Source organism: Ranitomeya variabilis, chromosome 7, assembly GCF_051348905.1.
Source record: "Ranitomeya variabilis isolate aRanVar5 chromosome 7, aRanVar5.hap1, whole genome shotgun sequence".
In the NCBI taxonomy this organism is placed as follows: domain Eukaryota; kingdom Metazoa; phylum Chordata; class Amphibia; order Anura; family Dendrobatidae; genus Ranitomeya; species Ranitomeya variabilis.
In genome coordinates this window covers 76,804,017-76,826,063 of record NC_135238.1, presented here as the reverse complement: position 1 = coordinate 76,826,063, position 22,047 = coordinate 76,804,017, and the positions used below count along the sequence as shown (strand labels likewise).

The window sequence follows — 22,047 nt, the reverse complement described above, 5'->3', positions numbered from 1 at the left end:
AGTAATGCCTTGCGTGCAATGACCTCTGATGATGTAGCGGTCTCGCTAGACAGCGACGTCATCGGGTCATTTTGCAATGCATTACTGGGAACGCTAGCTGCCGGGAGCATTGCAAGCATCTGTAACGCTGCGCGGGATGCCGGAAGGTAAGAATATTGCGATTTTTATTTATTTTTTTTAACATTATATCTTGCTACTATTGATGCTGCATAGGCAGCATCAATAGTAAAAAGAGAGAGAGAGAGAGCGAGCGAGAATTTCCCTGACTGGAAATTCTTCCACGCATGCTCAGTTTCAAAAGATGGAACCCGTCGCTGGATTCCTGCTTTTCACAGTCAGCGACGGATCCTGCATCCATAGGCTTCCATTATAGCCAACAACAGGTAGCGCGGGATCCATCGCTAAGCAATTTTCCGACATACAGAAAAAACGTTCCTCTGTGCGTTGGCTCCGCCCGACGGACAGCAATTTTCCAACGGATTCAGTGCACGACGGATGGAACGGTTGGTCATCTGTCACAATCCGTCGCTAATACAAGTCTATGGGAAAAAACAGGATCCAGCAGAAAAATTTGCTGGATCCTGTTTTTTCAAAAATCGACGGATTTCGACAGGAGCTCAAAGACGGAAGTGTGAAAGAGGCCTCAGGGTTTGTGCACACGTCAGGATTTCTTGCAGAAATTTCCTGAAGAAAACCGGAAATTTTCTGCAAGAAATCCGCATTTTTTTTTTGCGTTTTTTTCCCGTTTTTTTCGCGGGTTTTTTTAGCATTTTGCAAGTGTAATTAGCTTGCAGAATGCTAAAGTTTTCCAAGCGATCTGTAGCATCGCTTGGAAAACTGACTGACAGGTTGGTCACACTTGTCAAACATAGTGTTTGACAAGTGTGACCAACGTTTTACTATAGATGCTGCTTATGCAGCATCAATAGTAAAAAGATATCATGTTAAAAATAATAAAAAAATTAAAAAATGGTTATACTCACCCTCTGCAGACAGCCAATCTCCTCAGCGGCGTCCGTTCCAATAGATGGTGTGGTGCAGGACCTTCGATGACGTCGCGGTCACGTGACCGCGACGTCATCGCGGTCATGTGACCGCGACGTCATCGCAGGTCCTTCACCACACCATCTATAGGAATGGAAGCGGCAGCGTGCACCGCTGAGAGGCGGGAAGACTCCGGGGGCCATCGAAGGTGAGTATATGACTATTTTTTATTTTAATTCTTTTTTTTTTACCAATTATATGGTGCCCAGTCCGTGGAGGAGAGTCTCCTCTCCTCCACCCTGGGTACCAACCGCACACGATCTGCTTACTTCCCGCATGGTAGGCACAGCCACATGCGGAAAGTAAGCAGATCAATGCATTCCTAGGTGTGCGGAATCCCCGCAATTCCGCAAATTTAATGAACATGTTGCTTTTTTTTCCGCGATGTGATTTTTTCGCGGAAAAAAATGCAACATTTGCACAAGAAATGCGGAATACACTTAAAATAATGGGAGGCATATGTAAGCGTTTTTTTCGCGTTTTTATCAGGTTTTTATAGCGAGAAAACGCGAAAAAAACGCGAAAAATACTGAACATGTGCACATGGCCTAAGGGTATGTGTCCACGTTCAGGTTTGCTTCAGGCTTTGGTCAGGATTTTATGCAGGTAAAATCCTGACCAAAAATGCACCTGAGGTCACTGGCAGGTCACCTGCGGTGTTCCTGCGTGTTTTGCTCATTGTAGCAACATGCTGCGTTCTGAAAAAATGCACCGCATGTGCGTTTTTGTGGGAAAAACGCATGCGTTTTTTAATGCCCAGTGGAGACGGGATTTCATTAAATCCCCTCCACTATGCTGTAACATCTGGACGCTGCGTTTTTGATGCTGTGGCTCAACGCTGCGTCAAAAACGCAGCGTTTCCTGAACGTGGACACATACCCTTAGGCTGCCGTCACACTAGCAGTATTTGGTCAGTATTTTACATCAGTATTTGCAAGCCAAAACCAGGAGTGGGTGATAAATGCAGAAGTGGTGCATATGATTCTATTATACTTTTCCTCTAATTGTTCCACTCCTGGTTTTGGCTTACAAATACTGATGTAAAATACTGACCAAATACTGCTAGTGTGATGGCAGCCTAAGCCCTAAAGAAGTTAGTTTTTTTTTATTACATTCGGAAAACAGTGGGTTTTCTGAATCTGGAATACCCCTTTAAGAAAAAAAAATTGAGGGCATTAGAAAAATTAATTGCTCACCTCGTATGTGGAAAGGTGACAGACAAAAAGTATTCCTTTCAGCGCATGGAGTGGAGAAGAGACAGACACACGGACAGACACACGCACAGATAAGCACGCATGCAGACACATGCACGCGCTCACAGAACATACTCACAGACGCACACACTCCACACACACACACACACAAGCATGCACAGATGCGCGCACACAGACCAGCCACCAGAGGACATGGGACACACATGGGCTCACACACACACGCGCACACGCACACATATCAGCCACCAGAATACATGGGACACACATGCGCACACATACACCAGCCACCGGAGTACATGGGGTACAAACGGGCACACATACACATGTGTACGCACACACCAGCCACCAGAGTACATGGTGCACACATAAGGCACACACACACAGACACACGCACACAAACCAGCCACCAGAGTACATGGGACACACATGCTCTCACACACGGGCACACACACAGACACGTGCACACAGACCAGCCACCAGAGTACATGGGACACACATGCGCACACACACACCAACCACCGGAGTACATGGGGCACAAACAGGCACACATACACATGTGCACGCACACACAGACGGGCACACACCAGCCACCAGAGCACTGTATATGGGGCACACATACACAGACATGCACACACAGATCAGCCACCAGAGTACGGGGGACACAAATGCGGATCTGGCGCTGTTCGGATTTTTGCCGGAGACAAACAACGTTACTTTGTCTTTTTTTTTTCCCAGCGCTGGATCAGCAATTTTCGACGGATCTGGCGAATGACGGATGAAATGTGAGGCCATCCATTGCAATCTGTCGCTAATACAAGTCTATGAGAAAAAAACGGATCAGGCGGCATCATTCGCCGGATCCGTTTTTTTCAAAATTCGCTGGATTGAGCCTGACAGCAAAGAAAACAGAGCAGGCTGGAGTGAGCCGTCCCCTCCCACTCACAGATGGCGTACGTGCAGGCCGTCATGACAGGGGTTTGGGAGGGGAGGAATGGAAGGGGTGGGGGGTTTATGGTGGGAGGGGGGTGTTATGCATGAGGCAGGGGTTTATAGGGAAAGGGGGGGTGGGGCTTACCAGTTCCTGCTCTGAAGCCTCAGGAAGATCCCGCCCTCCCGCCCTGTTTTTTGTGTTTTTGTACTGTGGTATTTTTGGTGGTTGTTTTTTGGGTAATGGTGGCTCGAGGCGGTGGGAGGGGTCCTTGGAGTTGGTGATAAATTGGCCTGGGGGATCCGTCGGGGTACGGATCCTTCAATTGGTGTAAACTTTGGTTTCAGGTCTGGTGGTTTGGGGGGATCTTGGCAACGGTGGGCCAGATCCCCAGGTTTGAAGTGGACCCTTCGGGGTATTTGGTGCTCCCGAGCCTGGGTGGTTACGGCTGGAAGTAAATTTATGGAGTAATTTTATGGTATGTTTCTGTCCACTCTCTTTATGGTTGACCACCAGTTTGGAGCTTCAAGGACTCCTCCCTACGGTATTTTATTGTTGTTGTACGTTTATAATAAAGGCCACTGTGGCCATTTATAATCCAAGTTCTGAGTCTGTCGTTATTTGGTGAGGGGTCATCCGGCAACAAATGCCGGAATTCAAATTATAAAGGCGGCGTAATTCCTTCTAGGGATTGACCAATAGCAATGTCATGATGTGTGAAAGCGGCCTCAGGCCTGTTTCACACGTCAGTGGCTCCGGTACCTGTGGTGACAGTTTTCTCACGTGCCGGAGACACTGACTCACGTAGACACATTAAAATAAATGTGTCTCTGCACATGTCAGCGTGTTTTCACAGACCGTGTGTCTGTTTGAAAAACACGGAGACATGTCAGTGTTCGTGGGAGCGCACGGATCACACAGACCCATTAAAGTCAATGGGTCCATGTAAACACGTACCGCACATGGATGCTGTCCGTGTGCTGCCCGTGTGCCGACTGAGGACCACACGGACAGTGCAGGAGACAGCGCTAGAGTTAAGCACTGTTCTCCCTGCGTGTGGTGCTGAAGCCAGAATTCATTCCTTCACTCCAGCAGCGTTCGCTGGAGAGAAGGAATGAAAAAATCATTTTTTTTAATCTTTTTGTGGTTAAAATAAAGTTCCTGGTTATATCCCGCCTCCCACCCCCTGTGCGCCCGCCTGCTGGCATTAAAATACTCACCCGGCTTCCTTGATGCTTCCTCTCAGCGTCGCAGCTTGTCCTGTATGAGCGATCACGTGGTGCCGCTCATTACAGTGATGAATATGTAGCTCCACCTCCCATAGGGTTGGAGCCGCATATTCATCCCTGTAATGAGCGGCACCACGTGACCGCTCATACAGGACAAGCTGCGGCGCTGAGAGGAAGCATCGAGGGAGCCGGGTGAGTATTTTAATGCCAGCGGGCGGGCGCTCAGGGGGTGGGATGCGGCAGGTGACAAGGATCTTTATTTTAGGCACAAAAATAATAAAAAAACATTGATTTTTCATTCCTTCTCTCCAGCGAATGCTGCTGGAGAGAAGGAATGAATGGCGGCTTCAGCACCACATGCTGGGGGGACAGCGCTTACTATAGCGCTGTCTTTTGCACGGTCCGTGTGATACTCAGTCGGCACACGGGCGGCACACGGCTGCCGCACATGTGCCACACTGATGTGCCACGTGAGCTCACGGACACACGGACACGGATAACTCCGGTACCAATTTTTCCGGTACCGGAATTATCTGGACGTGTGAGACTGGCCTTAGGAGGTGACTAATTACCAGGTTCCTATGTGCAGAAGCTGCTGGGCACCAATGACTACTTAGCGAGGCTACAACAGAAGCCAGAGTTGCTCTGCTGTCAGCTGTGAGTGATCTCAGCAGCTCCTCACTTCCTCCGGCAGAAGCCGCTCTACCAATAGTAAGACAGTGGGGCGGGGCTAACACCAAGCAATTTACTTGCATGTGAGTTCATGCCCTTTTGGTGTTTCTGTCTGCGGGCCGGACAGAACCAACCAAAGTGCCGGATGTGGCCCGCGGGCCGCCATTTGCCAACGTCTGTACTGGAGGAATATACTGTATGTGTAACTGCTAACAATTGGCTTAGGGATAGGAAATAAATTGGTTGCAGCAAACAGTGGGGATCTGATTTCTACTAGGGTTCATACTCACTTGCGTCAGACTCGGATGAGTCTCGCATGGCAATACCCGGCACTGCACCTGGCACAGAGGGGCGGAGCGTGCGGCTGCATGTATTCCTATGCGGCCACACGCTCCGATCTGAGTGCCGGCAGCAGCGCCGGGTATTGCTATGCGAGACTCATCCGAGTCTCACGCAAGTGAGTATGAGCCCTAAAGTGCAATTCTGTGGCACTGCTGTAAATAGCACTAGCGATCAGACAATCGCAACTTCAAGCCCCGCAAATGGACTATGGACGATTAAGAACTGTGAAAAGTTAAAAAAATTTTAAAAATATGAAAAAAAGCAAGTATTCAAATCACCCCATGCTACCCCCATTAAAAATAAAGAAAAAAAAAACAACTGAAATACACATTTTTTGCATCGCCATGTTCAGTAAATTGCTATCAAAATATAAAAATAATTAACCCAATTGGTAAAAACCATAAATGAAGAAAAAATTAAAGAATGACAAAATTACTTTTTTTGTAAAGAAATGCAAGAGTGCAATAGGGTCAACAATAAACCTGCAATTTTATCTATTACTACTTGTGTCATAACTCCAAAGAGCATAGAAACACATCCAATCCGATTACCTTTAAGAATAATTTTTTTGGTTGCTGCAATACCACAAAAAATACTGTAAAAAGCGCTCAAAATGTCATATCTATCCAAAAATGGTGTCAGCTCCAACGACTGAAAATTGAAAACGTTACCTGTCTCGGAAAATGGCAACACAACCTCCCAAATTGTTTTTAAAATGTCTGATTTTTTCCCACCCCTAAAATAATTAAAAAAAACTGGACATGTTTGGTATCGCCGTAATCATATTGATGAGGAGAATCATATTGTCAGGACACCTTTACTACAAAATGTACACCATAAAAACAATTCCTTAAAAAACCCCAATGTCAGAATTGTGCTTTTTTTCACGATTTCTCCCCACTTGGAATTTGTTTCCCGTTTTCCAGGACAGTATGATTTAAAATGAATGGTATCATTGAAAAGTACAAGTCATCCCTCAAAAACAAGCCATCATATGTCTAAGTTGACATAAAAATTAAAAAGTTATGGCTCTGTGAAGAAAATGAGGAAAAAACAAAAACAGAAATTGGCCACATTGTAAAGGGTTCAATAGCCGCCTGGGACCGAGCTGTGTTGCAGACTAATTGGACAGAGGGGTCCTCAGTGGCTTCACCCCGCCCACTGATATGGAGTGAGAGGACTTTGTCCATATAGGTCTGGTCTTCAACTCTGCTTACATTTTGCTGTTTTATTTATTATATCATGGCGTGCATGATGCACCTCCTGTAGACAGAGGACATTTAATTTGTATTGAATTTTTCATCTTTAGAAGCTTTTTTCCCTCACAAGTTCACCTTAAACTTAAATGATAGCTTGCTTTTCGTATTGAATTGTATCAAGGGATATGATCCTACTTGAGCACCACCTCAAGTGCCGTGGTTATCCGCATAGGCAGAGAACTGTAAATCCAGGGCAGCGGGTTGGGGAACCGCCGCCGGTCTACAGTGCAGCTTGTTCCCTGGCGGCTTTTGAAGAATGTTTTTCTTTGAAACGAGTTTGCGCTCCAGAGTCAAACATCTGCAGATGTAGATCATCATCAGTCCACAAAATTAATAATTTTTGTATTTGGTAATTTGTACCTTGCTAAGGACCTTAATGTTTTGTGGTGACTTTTCAATATTTTTGCACCAAGTCTTTAGTGTGAGATAGAAGAAAGGACCATATAATAGGCATTAAATGTTGTGACTTTTGAGCAGATAATGGAAATTGCTATACCAATATTCATTTTTTTTTAGGTTTGCTTATTCTGTTTTGCTTTATCCGAAGTTTCTTGTTTTTAGTGTGGGTTGAGATAAAGCCTTGATGCCTGCTTAGAAATAGAAGTGTCTCTGTAGAGAGAAAAATAACCTATTGAAGCTGTTGACGAGAGAAAGCATTACAGTAAAACTATGGTAATCTGTCTCTCAATGGTCCAGAAATCCTGCTGACCAGTTATCCTGACAAAATTGTTCCAAAGTAATTTTTGTTCATTATTTTAATGGTGTTGCGTCTTTGGGGTGAAAGAGTTATGCCATACAGCTAATGCTAGTGAATGACATATTTTATACTCTATTCACCTGTAGTGCCACAAATTTTTGCAGCATAATGAACATGCTTCAGGTTTTACAATCCACAGGCTGTACTTTAGTAGTCCATATTCCTTATGGAAAATCTACGGATTAGGCACACTGAATAAACAAAGGGACTTATCCACCTGCGGATTCAACTGTACATCTGTAGCAGAAGTCTGACTTTCAGCTTTGGATTCCTGCCTCAGATACACCCACACTAAAGGAGAATTTGGCATATGTAAAATTTAGCCTCTGGTTTGAACAAAACATTTTTAAACACTACATTCATGTGAGTTTATTTTTATTTTTGATATCCCTCTAAAAGGCACTTTTTATTGTGTTGCCAACTCCCCTTTCTTTTCACTACAAAGAAACAAAAAAATATAATACGGCTTTTTTTTATACACTAGATCAGAACTGGGCAAAATGCGACCCGCGGGAATCACATCTAGCCCTCTGGCTGTTCCCGTCGGAGCCGATGACTAAGGCTACTTTCACACTAGCGTCGGGCTCGGCCCGTCGCAGTGCGTCGGGCCGAGGTTACCGACGCTAGCGTTGTATACACCGCACAACGGGGGCAGCGGATGCATTTTTCCAGCGCATACGCTGCCCCATTGTGAGGTGCGGGGAAGTGCGGGGAGGTGGGGACGGAGCTCCGGCCGCGCATGCGCGGTCGGAAAAAGCGGACCGTCGGCAGCAAAAAACGTTACATGTAACGTTTTTTTGCAGCCGACGGTCCGCCACAACACGGCGCAACCGTCGCACGACGGTTGCGATGTGTGTCAATGCGTCGCAAATGCGTCGCTAATGTTAGTCAATGGGAAAAAACGGATCCTGCAAGCACTTTTGCAGGATGCGTTTTTTTGCCAAAACGACGCATTGCGACGTATTGAAAAAAACGCTAGTGTGAAAGTAGCCTAAGACAGTAGAAGAGCTAAAAATAGTGGTGCACAGGCTGCACCATGCCCTCACCCACCACCCGTTAGCCACCGCATGATGTCACCGCTGTCCGCATCCACAGGATGCAGACAGCAGTGAATTTATTAGTGGAGAACAGAGCCGTTGGCTCCTTCTTCCACCAATCTGCGGGTGAGAAAGCGTGTGAGATGACATCACTTCATTGCATCTACTGTTCCGGTGCACTAGAGACAAGAATAGAGTGCTGGGGGAATGGGAGTGAGGTGAGTGTGTTTTTTTTCATATGTGTTTGGGAAGTTTGTATGTATATAGAAGGTTATGTGCAGACTCATACTGTATTTGGGCGGCTATGTGGGGGCTCATACTGTATTTGGGAGGCTAGGTGGGGGCTCATACTGAATAAAGGAGGCTATGTGTGGGCTCAAACTGTATATAAAAGGCTATGTGAGGGCTTACACTATATAGAAAGTCTATGTGGGGGCAAATACTGTACACAGTGAGCTATATTAAGTAATAATAATTATAATTTAAATGATAATATTAATATTGAGCAGAATTAATTCCCGCCTATTGGTGTGGAGATCCACAACAGTTATGGTCTCTCATGTGGCCCCTCGGGAAAATTAATTGCCCACCCCTGCTCTAGGTGCATTTTTTAATGGTTTTTCTCCAATAGTACAATGATGTGACATTTTTCATGCATTTTCTCAAAGGTTTTTATGGTGAAAAAAATATGTGGCATTCATATATAGTGTGGTAGGTTGACTCACTCAGCTGTTTTCAGAGTTAGACACAGGAAATCGCATGCTGGTTTATTAATACATGACATTTACCCACGGCAGGATTTAACAAAATAAACATGGCCTTTCTGGCATAATGGTAAAACAAAATAAAAATTGTATTATAGGCCAAATATCTATGGGCTTTACCTGCTCAGGATCCAGTACACTTCAGCTTCCATAGAAGCTACCACCTGGAAACTTTCCTCTTCAAACACAAAAATAGTAGTTGGATATTTGATATCCCCAACCACACCCTTGAGGTGGAGATATGGTGAATATCTCTTACACCTACTCACAAAAAACCCAAACCCTTGTAATGACTGATTAACCTCTCAGCATATAGCATGCTGGAGAGAAACTTCTACATATTCAGATATTCTCATAACAAAAGCCAAAACCTCACTGCTACTTTCTTAAATATTCAGGTTTCAGGTATATTAACCTTTTGAATTGACAGCACTGCAGTTGTTCAATAATAAAACTAATCAAAAATACAAATAGCCTAATAATTGTGCACACGGTGTAGCTTTTTATCTACACTAAAAAACAACTCAATTTACCTTTTACCTAGTATCTCTAATTAGCATCATAGCATCATACTAATTTTACATTTTCATCAGCCATTCATAAATCCAATACGGTCACTACAGTACTGGATAATGGTTAGCGTGTTACATCCTATATATTATTGTTAAATATAATAGAAGCAATTCCTTTCTGACTGTCACAATTATATACATTTTTTCCTAAATTGAAAAAAAAAATTGTGGTCTATGTAGCTAGAGACATAGCCTTGTTGAATGTTGCAGACACCTTTTGCTAAAAAGCAAGAATATTGTTTTAGCTCAAGGATCTTGGGGGTTACAATTACTTTTTAGTAATTTCCAAAAATAATATTTATAATATGTAGATAAGTTACAATGCTTGACAGTAAAGTGGCATTTCCACTGCAAGATAAATGTAAACGAGCATTGTATAAAACATTTGTTTCACGATTATTTTGCCTATCACCCGATTAACAAGCATCGGCTGAAACGATCTTTTACGCAGATCATCATTCTCACAATTTCAATGTTATGCATAAAATAGGACTTGCACTTCCAAGAACAATGGAAGCCTATGAGCTCTGAGCGATCCATACTAGATATATTTTGGTCTGCCTGTGTAAACAGGTAGTTAAATGACCGCCGATTAGCAAAAGTTTACCGGCAGTCATAATGTGCCACCGGTAGAACTGCGTAAACGGATCTTTGCTCTTATACTTCCTTGGCAAAGCCAGAAGACTGAAACAGTAAAAGCAAATTAAAACAGTCCCATTTGAGCGCTTGTGGTCAGGTTTTGCCCAAGATAGCTGACAGCCAGAATCTATCTACTGCCTCTTCAAATTTAACACCTTAATAAGGAGTACTAGCACGCAGTTTAACTTTACCGAAATGTTGCTATTCATACTGATTTGTTCTGATTGCTACTTATATTTTTCTTACTAGCAGTAGAAAAAAAACATGCTGGTCCCATATCAATATCCCCCCTGGTAATCTGTGGACCTGATCCCTGTATTCCCTAAATTACAAAACATACTCTCAAGCTGAGTCCTTAAACCACCTTTTAGTCTGCCATGGGACAACCATTGAGCTGAACTTCTTGGAGCTTAAATGCTTTTGACAGGTTCTCTTGCAAGACTATATCAGACTCAGGAGCATTTGCAGCTCTCTCTCCATCTTTGAGTCATCCTCCTGAGGCTCCTAGTTTCAGAACCCATCCTTCTCTCCTCAAGTTTCTTCACTGGGCAGTAAGACATATTCTACTCCTCCTCTTAACGATAGTCACTAGCAAATCTCTATCTCAGATTTCTTAAGCATGTTTCTCAGTGGCTGACTAGTCCGAGTCCTTATGGTAGTTGTTACTGTCTTCCATGTGCTTGCTGGGGAACCTGCCTTCTGCCTAGTCCCTGAATTGCATTACTTGGGCAGTTGGGCCTACTGAGTTGTCTTAGACTAGGCTTGTGTTCAATCCAAGTACACTTTTCACAGGCAGTGGGTCTCAAGAAGATCAATAAGTACTAACATATCCCAAAGCTAAAGTCTCTTACATCTCTATGTCAACGCTCTAAAGTCTTTCTCTCAGATTGTAGCCAGATGTCATGTCAATATTTTGTACACAGTGAGATGATCACAGTATTATCAGGCTCTTCTCAAAGGGGCTTTAGTGAAGAGTGCTACATTCAATTCGCTACCATCAAAGTAGGCCCCCTTAAGGGACACTGGGGCAGTGACGTGATTAAGCAGAAGCTATCTAGATGTCAACAACCTCTATAAGTTCCTTTTTTTTCAGGTCCTTTTATGATAAGCATCCAATTTTTATGGATACATTACAATTCTGTAGCATAGGAAATGGTAAATGAACCTGTAAAAGAATAATAGCTGCTGACTAAACAAACAGATTGTATACTGACAGCACATGGACAGCATATGTACGGCAAGTGAGAAAAATCATTCCATTGTCCTGGATGAGAATGGGACTAATTTTTTATACGTAAGAGTCAGCGAACCCCTAGGGTTTGCTCACAGTGGCATAGATTCTCTCATGTGAGAGAATTGGGTAGATTATGCTAACACACTCAGCTCAAACTCTGTCAGAGCTTTGATCCAAGTTTCATCTGAGTGTGATCTGATTCTCTCACATGAGAGAATCGCATCACAGGTGTGGAGAAGATGGAGAATGCAATATCTCCTTCTTCTCCATTGTCTCTGTGAGCGTACATTGGACTGCACTCGGATGACATGCACCCAAAGACATGAATGGGTGAGTACGATCTGATTGTTGGATTTACTCGTAGCACGCTGCAATAGTTTTCTTATGTGAATCGACATGAGAAAATAATTCCTGAATGATCTGCATTTCAGAGTAAAATCTCAGCACACCGTATTTTCTCACACTGACTACAGCTGAGAAACATCATCGGTCCGAGTGCAATCCCTTTTTTATCAGATTGCACTCATCCAATTTAAAGACTTGTGTGAGCGAGCCCTTATAGGGGTCTGCTGCTGGCCTCAGCCACCAATCTCTATAGTTGACAGTGCTGCAGAGCCAGTGGCAACCATTAATATTATTGGCGTGCTTATCCCCTTTCCAACATTGGGCTTAATAGTACGCCGATGTCGGACTCCCTTCCTTTGCTGTGGGCTCCGGCGCTGAGCCCACATCTTTTCCGGCACGTCAGCAAAAATGCAACGTGTGAACATAGCCTAACGACCTATGCACACATTGCAGATTTGTCACTTTTTTCTGCGCAGATTTCCTCATGCCAGCAAAGAGAATAAGAATACTTAAGTCTCATGCACACGTTAATTGCAGATTTGGTGCAGATTAAAATCTGCAGTTTGTCAATTCCTTCAGCGTTTTTGCGACAGGCTTCACTCATCCTAATGAGTGGGCAAAATTTGCACCAAAAAACATGGAAAAAATACATTAAAAATGAAGCAAAAATGTGAATATTATATGTGTTTTCTTTCTGCCAAGAGATTCAGACATTAAATGCTTAACTTGTTCACATACCCTTAGTTTTCTAACTTCCTCTACTGGTAGTTACAGTGATATAAATATGTGTATATTCTCTATCGAGACTTTTTTGATCCCCAGAACTAAACCTCATTATTTAATTGCTTATAATTTCTTTAACATTTACATCCACCTAGTTCTATGATGTACCGTATGTTGTTTCATACAATTTAAAGCATTTAAACATCTTACATTGTTCATAGTGTGAGCGAAATCGTAACGAACCTTATTTTTTAACCCGTTGGCAAAGGGCACTGTATATATCTCAGAATAAAATAGATTATGACTGAGGTATTGCTGCATTTAAAATATCTGGAACTACCAAGTTATCTTTTGATGAACCTCATAAAAGGAGAAAAAACAGTACTATAATTGCTGTCTTTGGTCACCTCTCCTCAGAAAAAAATGGAATTAATGTGATAAAAACCCTGTCAAAAATCTTCTGAATGTTTGAAAATCCACAAAAGGCGTTCAAAGGTACAGCTGAGCTGAGCTATAGATGGTATTTCTATATCTAGTATAACTATCATTATTTTTGACCATTTTTATGAAAGAAATATATATATATTTTTTGCAAAAGTATTCAACTTGTGTATACACTGTCTTCAAAGCATTACCTTTGAATAACTTTTATGGAGTTTTCAAACAATTGTTCGTCAGTTGCAAAGATTGATATGAGCAACCCTCATACTGTATGTTCCCCCATGTCATATAATTAAATTACAGTAAAATGCTGAACGAAACAACCTAATAGTAGATGAATACACCGAAGAGTTGGTGTCTCCAAAATAGGCTTTCTTTTCATTTTTTCCATTGTATTGTTAGTTTTGAGGATCTGTGAAAGTGACATGAAGCCTGAAAACCAATCAGAACAGTGACCGGTCTGCAAACAATTAACTTGCAAATAGAAGACTGAGAGGAGACTTAACCCCTTAGTAACAGAGCCAATTTTGCACATAATAACCAGGCCAATTTTTACAATTCTGACCACTGTCTCTTTATGAGGTTATAACTCTGGAATGCTTTAATGGATCCCGCTGATTCTGAGATTTTTTTTGTGTGACATATTGTACTTCTTCTTAGTGGTAACATTTCTTTGATATGACTTGCGTTTATTTATGAAAAAATGGAAATATGACGAAAAATGTTGTAGATTTTGCAATTTTCAAACTTTGAATTTTTATTCCCTTAAATCAGAGAGATATTTCACAAAAACATTCTTAATAAATAACATTTCCCACATGTCTACTTTTACATAAGCACAATTTTGTATGCAACATTTTTATTAGTTAGGAAGTTATAAGGGTTAAAAGTTGACCAGCGATTTCTCATTTTTACAACACCATTTTTTTTTCCAGGGACCACATCACATTGAGGGGTGTATAAGACAGAAAATTGATAAAATTGACACCATTCTAAAAACTGCACCCCTCAAGGTGCTCAAAACCACATTCAAGAAGTTAATTAACCCTTTACGTACTTTACAGGAACTGAAGCAATATGGAAGGAAAAAATGAACATTTAACTTTTTTTCACAAACATTTTATTTCAGAACCAGTTTTTTTACTTTTACAAATGTAAAAAGAGAAAATGAACCACAAAATTTGTTGCACAAATTCTCCTGAATACGTCGATACCCCATATGTGGGGGTAAACCACTGTTCGGGCGCACGGCAGAGCTCGGAAAGGGAAGGAGCGTGGTTTGACTTTTTCAATGCAGAATTGGCTGGAATTAAGATCGGATGCCATGTTGCGTTTGGAGAGCCCCTGATGTGCCTAAACAGTGGAAACCCCCCACAAGTGACACCATTTTGGAAACTAGACCCCCCAAGGAACTTATCTAGATGTATGGTGAGCACATTGAACCCCCAAGTGCTTCACAGAAGTTTATAACGTAGAGCCATGAAAATAAAATTATATTTTTTCCACAAAAATGATTTTTAGCCCGCAATTTTTTATCTTCCCTAGGGTATCTGGAGAAATTGGACCCCAAAAGTTGTTGTGCAAATTCTCCTGAATATGCTGATATCCCATATGTGGGGGTAAACCACTGTTTGGGCGCACAGCAGAGCTCGTAAAGGGAAGGAGCGCCGTTTGACATTTTTAATGCAGAATTGGCTGGAATTAAGATCAGACGCCTTGTTGCGTTTGAAGAGCCCCTGATGTGCTTAAACAGTGGAAACCCCCACAAATGACCCCATTTTGGAAACTAGACCCCCACGGAACTTATCTAGATATGTTGAGAGAACTTTGAACCCCAAGTGTTTCACTAAAGTTTATAACGCAGAGCATTAAATATAAAACATTTTTTTCCACAAAAATGATTACTTAGCACCCAATTTTTTATTTTCACAATGGTTACAGGAGAAATTTGACCACAAAAGTTGTTGTCCAATTTGTCCTGAGTATGCTGATACTCTATATGTGAGGGTAAACCACTGTTTGGTCGTATGGCAGAGCTCGGAAGGGAAGGAGCACCGTTTGACTTTTTCAACACAGAATTAGCTGGAATTGAGATCAAATGTCATGTCGCATTTGGAGATCCCCTGATGTGCCTAAACAGTGGAAACCCCTCAATTCTAACTCCAAATCTAACCACAACACACCCCTAACCCTAATCCCAACCCTAACCATAACCCTAACCACACCCCTATCCTCAACACACCCCTAACCCTAATCCCAACCCTAACTCCAACACACCCCTAATCCCAACACACCCATAACCACAAACCTAACCCTGACACACCCCTAACCTTAATCCCAACCCTAACCCTAATCCCAACCCTAATTCTAATCCCAACCAAAAATGTAATCCAACCCCTATCCCTAACCCTAACTCTAGCCCCTACCCTAACTTTAGCCCCAACCCTATCCCTAACTTTAGCCCAACTCACTTTAGCCCAACTCACTTTAGCCCAACTCTAACCCTAATAGAAAAATGGAAATAAATATTTATTTTTTATTTTATTATTTTCCCTAACTAAGGTGGTAATAAAGGGGGGTTATTTACTATTTTCTTATTTTGATCACTGTGATAGGGTCTATCACAGCGATCAAAATGAACCATTAGTAAAAATCTCCTATTGCTGTCAGGTGCCGGCCGGTAGATCTCAGCAGGCGCACTGCACATGTGCCCTCCATTTTCTTACCGGAAGAAGACGCCAGCAGCCTTGGGGAAGCAGAAGGACTCAGGGACACTGGGAGGTACCGGGGGAGATCGGGACTCCATTTCTCCTCCTATGTGTGATCACATCAGAGGAGAGAGAAATTAAATGGCAAATCAGACTTTTTTTTCTTTGTGGTTGCTGTTATATGGTTAATAACGGCATTTGCAACTCTAGGGTTGGTAAAAACCTACCCGAATCATGTTCTCTGTGGTCTCGGCTACTTCCAAGACCCCAGAGAAATTCCGACTCTGGGGGGCGCTATACAATTTTTCCACAGTGCCGCTAATTAACGGCGCTGTGGTTTAAGTACCCTTAGCTACCACCGTTAAAAGGTGTATTGGTGGTCGTTAAGGGGTTAATAGCGGTTTACAAATATCTGAATGGATGTCACAGTGTAGAGGGATCTTCATTATTCTCATTTGCACATGATGTACAATAACAAATTGTATTGTGGTACCGTGTTAGCCAGAAAAATCAATGTGAATATTTTTCTGCCCAATGATGACAATGTCATCATTGGGCAGAAAAATATTCACATTCATTTGCACATGGAAACACGAGAAGCAATGGAATGTAACTGAAAGGGAGACGATACAGATTAGATATTAAAAAAAACTTTTTGCCAGTGAGGGTGATCAATGAGTGGAACAGGCTGCCAGTGCCTGCCACGTGAGGTGGCGAGTTCTTCTTCAATGGAAGTCTTCAAACAGAGGCTGAGCAGACATCTGTCTGAGATGGTTTAGTGAATCCTCCATTGAGCAGTGGGTTGGCCACGATAACCCTGGAGGTCCCTTCGAAATCTAACATTCCATGATTCTAGGAAAGCAAAAATCTGAGCTCCAAAACAAAAAGATGGCCATTGCTTTCACAGTTTAGCCTAAACAGCACTTTATACCACATATATGAAATTGAACCTACATATAACAAGTGAAAAGGTGTATGTCTTTGATGCCACAAACTGGGCACAAACTATTAGGTACAAAAATGACATGTCTGTGGAAATATTGGTGTGTTTTTTTGTATCGTCCACAGTGCATTAATTCCTGAACAAACACCTATGGACTAAAATGCTACTTAAAGTCCAAAATGTGTATAGTGTATTTTTACTTCTTGTGCAAAAGATCAGAACATTGTTTCCCTAACCCCAGTACTCATGGCCCCCAACAGATCATGTTTTCAAGATGTCCTTAGTATTGCACGCAGAGTGGAAGACGACAAAACTGCAATGTGCCAGATTTTCCATCATGTGAATGAAGTATAACTATATTGAGGAATGTTACTACACCAATCACATTTTAACTTTGACTTGAAGATGTTTTACACCTTTGCAACCTGTTTTTGCTCTGTTACATTCATGAAATAAGCAGCAACTTTAGGAGATAGACTTAATTAAAAAAAATTCAGAGAGTTTTGTTTGTACAACTTGTGTGTAGACCTATACATCTCCATGGTAACAGACTACAAAGACACCTGTGCAGTCTGATCCTGCGGTCATATCGACATTCATTTTTCTCTTGTTTGTAGTCTGTTGCCATGGCGATCTATATGGCACAAGAGCTGTAGGCACAAAGTTATAGGTATATATTTTTAAAAAATTTACAAAGATACTTCATTTTTCAGACTAGGTGCAATGCAAAATATCATTGTGAAAACAGATCCATCTTTAATCACTATTTTTACATACTGACAAATAGTTCCATTTTTAGCACTTGTGTCTCCTGTCATGTATTTTTTCATATTTTTATGTTCCGTCATTTCTTCTTGTCCAGCCAATGATTAGCTGTATTTTCTATTAATCTGTTGCTTTCTACATCAATTATAGGTAGGAGGTGCTGTGTATTTCTGAACACTCTCCATTATAGGCTCCATCCATGTTTATACTACATTTATTGATGAATTATTTGCAATTTTTAAGTTGCCATAAATACATATTCAATGGAAACTCCGTAAGAGAATTTTTTGCTAAACTGAGAATTTCAAGCATTAATATTGAATTTATCTGAGCTGCTAGTGACTAGGAAAGTCTAATGCTGATGGAGGAATACAGTAAATTATTAGGGCGCACTTAAATATTTCTGTAATGGATGATTTTTTTTCAGTGGACATTAGGGGGTAAATTTTTGATCCACCACATTCATTGCACCAACATTTTAGCAAAAAAAAAAAAAAAGAAGACTCAAACTTAGCTAAACAAGAGGTGATATTAAGTTGGACAAAAGCATCCAACAGTGTGCTACATTTCACAATCAGCATGAGACACTGTGGATCTGTGAGGACTCTCACAGAACTGGAAGAAGGGATGAAAATTCCTCAAACAAGAATTGAAGGACTCTTGTCTGGCTACAAAAAGAGTTTACAAGCTGTGATAGCTGTGCTACTAGGTACTAATCATGCAGGGTGCCTAAACTTTCACATTGGTCCATTTTCCTGCTTGTAATTTTTAAATGTAAAAAATGCCAATATACATTTTTGGTCTAAAATACAAAGGAAATCTTTAACTTTAGCCCATTTATAGATCATTTAATCTGCAAAGAGGAGTGGACCAAAATTCCTCCGTGTGCGCAAACCTCATTATCAACTACAAAAAACGTCTGACTGCTGTGCTTGCCAACAAGGGTTTTGCCACCAAGTATTAAGTCTTGATTGCTAGAGGGATCAAATACTTATTTCTCACTGCAAAATGCAAATACATTTATATAATTTATACAATGTGATTTTCTGGATTTTATTTTTGATATTCTATATCTGAATGTTAAAAGTAACCTACCCTTAAAATTATAGACTGTTCATGTCTTTGTCAAAGGGCAAACTTACAAAATCAGCAAGGGATCAAGTACTTATTTCCCCCACTGTATCTATCTATCTTTCTGTCTTAGGTTAAAACTAAACTTGTCTTCTACAACATATTAATGTAGACTGTATACATATCCAATTTATTTTTCATTAATTTTGGTATTTCATTTTTAAATATCTATATGATCTATGGGTACTCAAATAAGTACGTTGTGGATGAAAAAAGAAAAGAATGGGGGACACTGTCTAACTTATTCTATCCTTCTCATCCTGATAATTTGGTCTTAAACTAATGCTCTCCCACCAATGAAGTAATATAGAAAAACTTGGCACTCAGGTGATTGGTGAAAAATAAGTAATTTTATTTACAGTGTCAGAGTATAATTGTTTGTACTGTGACACTGTAAATAAAATTACTTATTTTTCACCAATCACCTGAGTGCTTCTATATTACTACATGGCTTGGGACCCTACTTGTGCATCTTACTTTGGAGTGCACCTATCTTCTAAATACCTCCAACCAATGAAGGCATAACCCTTATGAATACACACTGCAAATATATATATATACATAGGGGTGAGTTTCTACACATGACATCACAAGCCTTGCTACTCGCAATAACATCTTAGCACCTTCTTCAGGATTCTAAATCATTATTTTATGGGAAATAGGTGTTCTTCTGTTTCACATCAGGAGGACTTTCTTTTCATGTTTAAAAGTTTTTGGGTTTTGATATTTAATAAAGAATATGTCATTTAGATTAAAACCATGGGGCTCCTGTTGAATACCCTCCTTATATGTTTATTTCTTCTACTGGGACTTTGGGCATCACCCAGGCTGTCCCTTATAATTGTGTACTTATTTTATTACGAGGTGGTGTCCCACCTCTCTGACATCTGTACGGCTGTACAGAGAAAACTGTGCATGAAAAATATGTATTATATATACATTTCATCATACATACATTGACCAACATCTGTTAACCGGTGAAGAATTATCTTCATAGACAAGCTCTGCCAGGCGGTGGCTTAGCCTATGCCAGTTATGTATCTTCTTTTGACATCTGGATTCGTATCTGTTTTTATGATTTTTAAAATTCTATAAAAGACACGAAGCATATGAAACCTGGCCAGCTGGAAGACAGAATGCACCGCAGGTGTCAATGTTACTTTCAAGACCTGGCCAGAAAAGTGTGCCCCAGCTGTCTTTTCCGCTTGAGGTCCTGCACTCATTACCAATGCAGTCTCCTGCCATAGTGTACCAGTAAGTAGAATAAACAACATTTAAAGGGACACTAATCAATTTAGGAAAAAAATAGATGGCATAGTTTGCAAACTCTTGAAACAATCTGGCATGGAAAACTGGATGTGTGCTTAAACTTTAGGAGGCCACCTGTTGTGTGGGTGAGGTTAGGTTGTTGGGTTTCCATTACAAATAGAGGCATTGAGGGAAGGTTGGCAACTACTGACATGAATATACTATAAGTTTCTGTTCATTATATGAAAATGCAATCCCTAAAATTCACACCTTGTTGAAATTACGTTTAAAGTCTGCAGATTTCAGTATGTTCATTTATTTGAGATTTAATAAGTCGATGATGAGCTTTCTGGCAGAAATCAACCACTTTGAATTGGCAAACTTTAATTTTTTTTTTTTAGAAGAATAATTAAATTGGTCTGTATGTGAATTATGACTCCGAACCACTTTAATGTAATTACATTTGTGGACCCTAATTATAATTTATAGCTTTTCAGCTTCTGGAAATATAGCTGAAATCAACCAAAATAAAATCAACTTCCTTTTTTAGACCTTTCACATTGTTACTGAATGATTATACATAGCTTGGATAATTGGAGCTCATTTCCATTTTCTAGAAAACAGAAAAGCTGATTTTGCCTGAAATAATATCATACCGATTTAATTAATCATCCATAAAAAAAGACAACACAAAACTGTGATTGAGCAATTATTAATCATGCGGAAAACTACAACAGGCAGTGCAGATTTGGACTAGCGAAAAACAGATATTCCCTTAATCTTTACCTTGATCTACAGTGATGAATGAAATAAATCAGACCAAAACATAGAGAAATGAATTACAACTATGACAATTCCAGTATGCGTCCTCAGCAGCGTTTGGAAAGAATTCTGCATTGGATGATGAAAGAGCAGCTTGTAGATGACAGTGAAATGAATTGATATTAACTTACCAGATCCATTAATATTTTCCTCACATGAGTACCATATCCCAGTGTGGAAGTATCTGAACAGAAATCTGTCATCCCCTGTCTCCCAGCTGTAGTGAACCACATTCGAATTGCTCTCATTATGACTGTCATCACCATTGTAGTTAATACAGTTTGTCTTCCTGCCTTTTCCACAGTTTGGCTTAGGCACCCTCTGTGTCCCCTCGCACCAGTATGTTGTAATGAAAGCCGTAGTGGAAAACAAAAGGGCTACTAAGTTCAAACACACAGCAAGCAGGGCTCTGTGTTTTCTCTTTGATTTCCTCATTATTCATCCATGCCCAAATGACATGCAGTTTGAGTACTGATGCAGAAAGCCTTTCAGTTCTGTTTCCTGTCTTCCAAACATATATGCAAATCCACTTTCGAACTAAGCGGCGACGAGAATGAAAAGAACATTTCGCCACCGATGTGACATTGTTGGGTAATTGTAAGTATGACGCAGAAGAGCCGCCAAGAAATGCACTCCGGCTACCTGAGGATGTCACGGTGTGGATAAGATCATATGTGGTCTGCCTCTCAGGAAGCAGAGATGCTGAGTTAAAATCTGTTAACACGAGCACATGATATGGAGGGCTTCGGAAAGCCTCCAGTGGGAGACACCTGCAGGCTGATCGCTTTCATTGTCATTGTAGCCTCGTTAGAATATAAATAAAAGATGAAGTCACTCAACTCAATGCTTATTTCTCTTCTTTTTTTTTAAATTCCTCATTCTGAATAAACATAATAAATGAATAATAACATTTGAGAATTGATCATATAAGCCCTTTGTGTTATAATTTTTAAAATAATTTTAATCACCCCCCAAAAAAATAAAAATTAGACGTAGGAAGCCCAATTCATAAATTTGCTCAATAATTTTTTTATCTAGGATAATAATAATTAGGACACATTTCAAAGGTATCTAAACATCTGAAATATTTATTTAAAGGGAGTTCTTCAAATATATAATGCAATCAGATATTATAGACAGCGCTTCATTCTATTTCTGTAAGACATAGAAAACCCCATTTCAAAATCAGAGCTGACGGGTTTGCCGAGACTCAGTTAACCAGGGAATAGG

General features: G+C 40.9%; 1 protein-coding gene across 2 annotated transcripts in view; it reads right to left on the bottom strand.

The window, feature by feature from the left end:
• Positions 1-21,501, bottom strand: part of GSG1L (GSG1 like) — a 316,149-nt gene extending 294,648 nt beyond the window's left edge. The window contains exon 1 of one of the 2 annotated variants that reach the window (XM_077275288.1): positions 20,949-21,501. In XM_077275288.1, coding sequence (XP_077131403.1) covers positions 20,949-21,252 — 304 coding nt within the window. In that variant the 5' untranslated portion in view covers positions 21,253-21,501. The remainder of the gene's footprint in view (positions 1-20,948) is intronic. The other variant, XM_077275287.1, reaches the window with a different exon arrangement.
• Between the last annotated feature and the right edge of the window lie 546 nt (positions 21,502-22,047).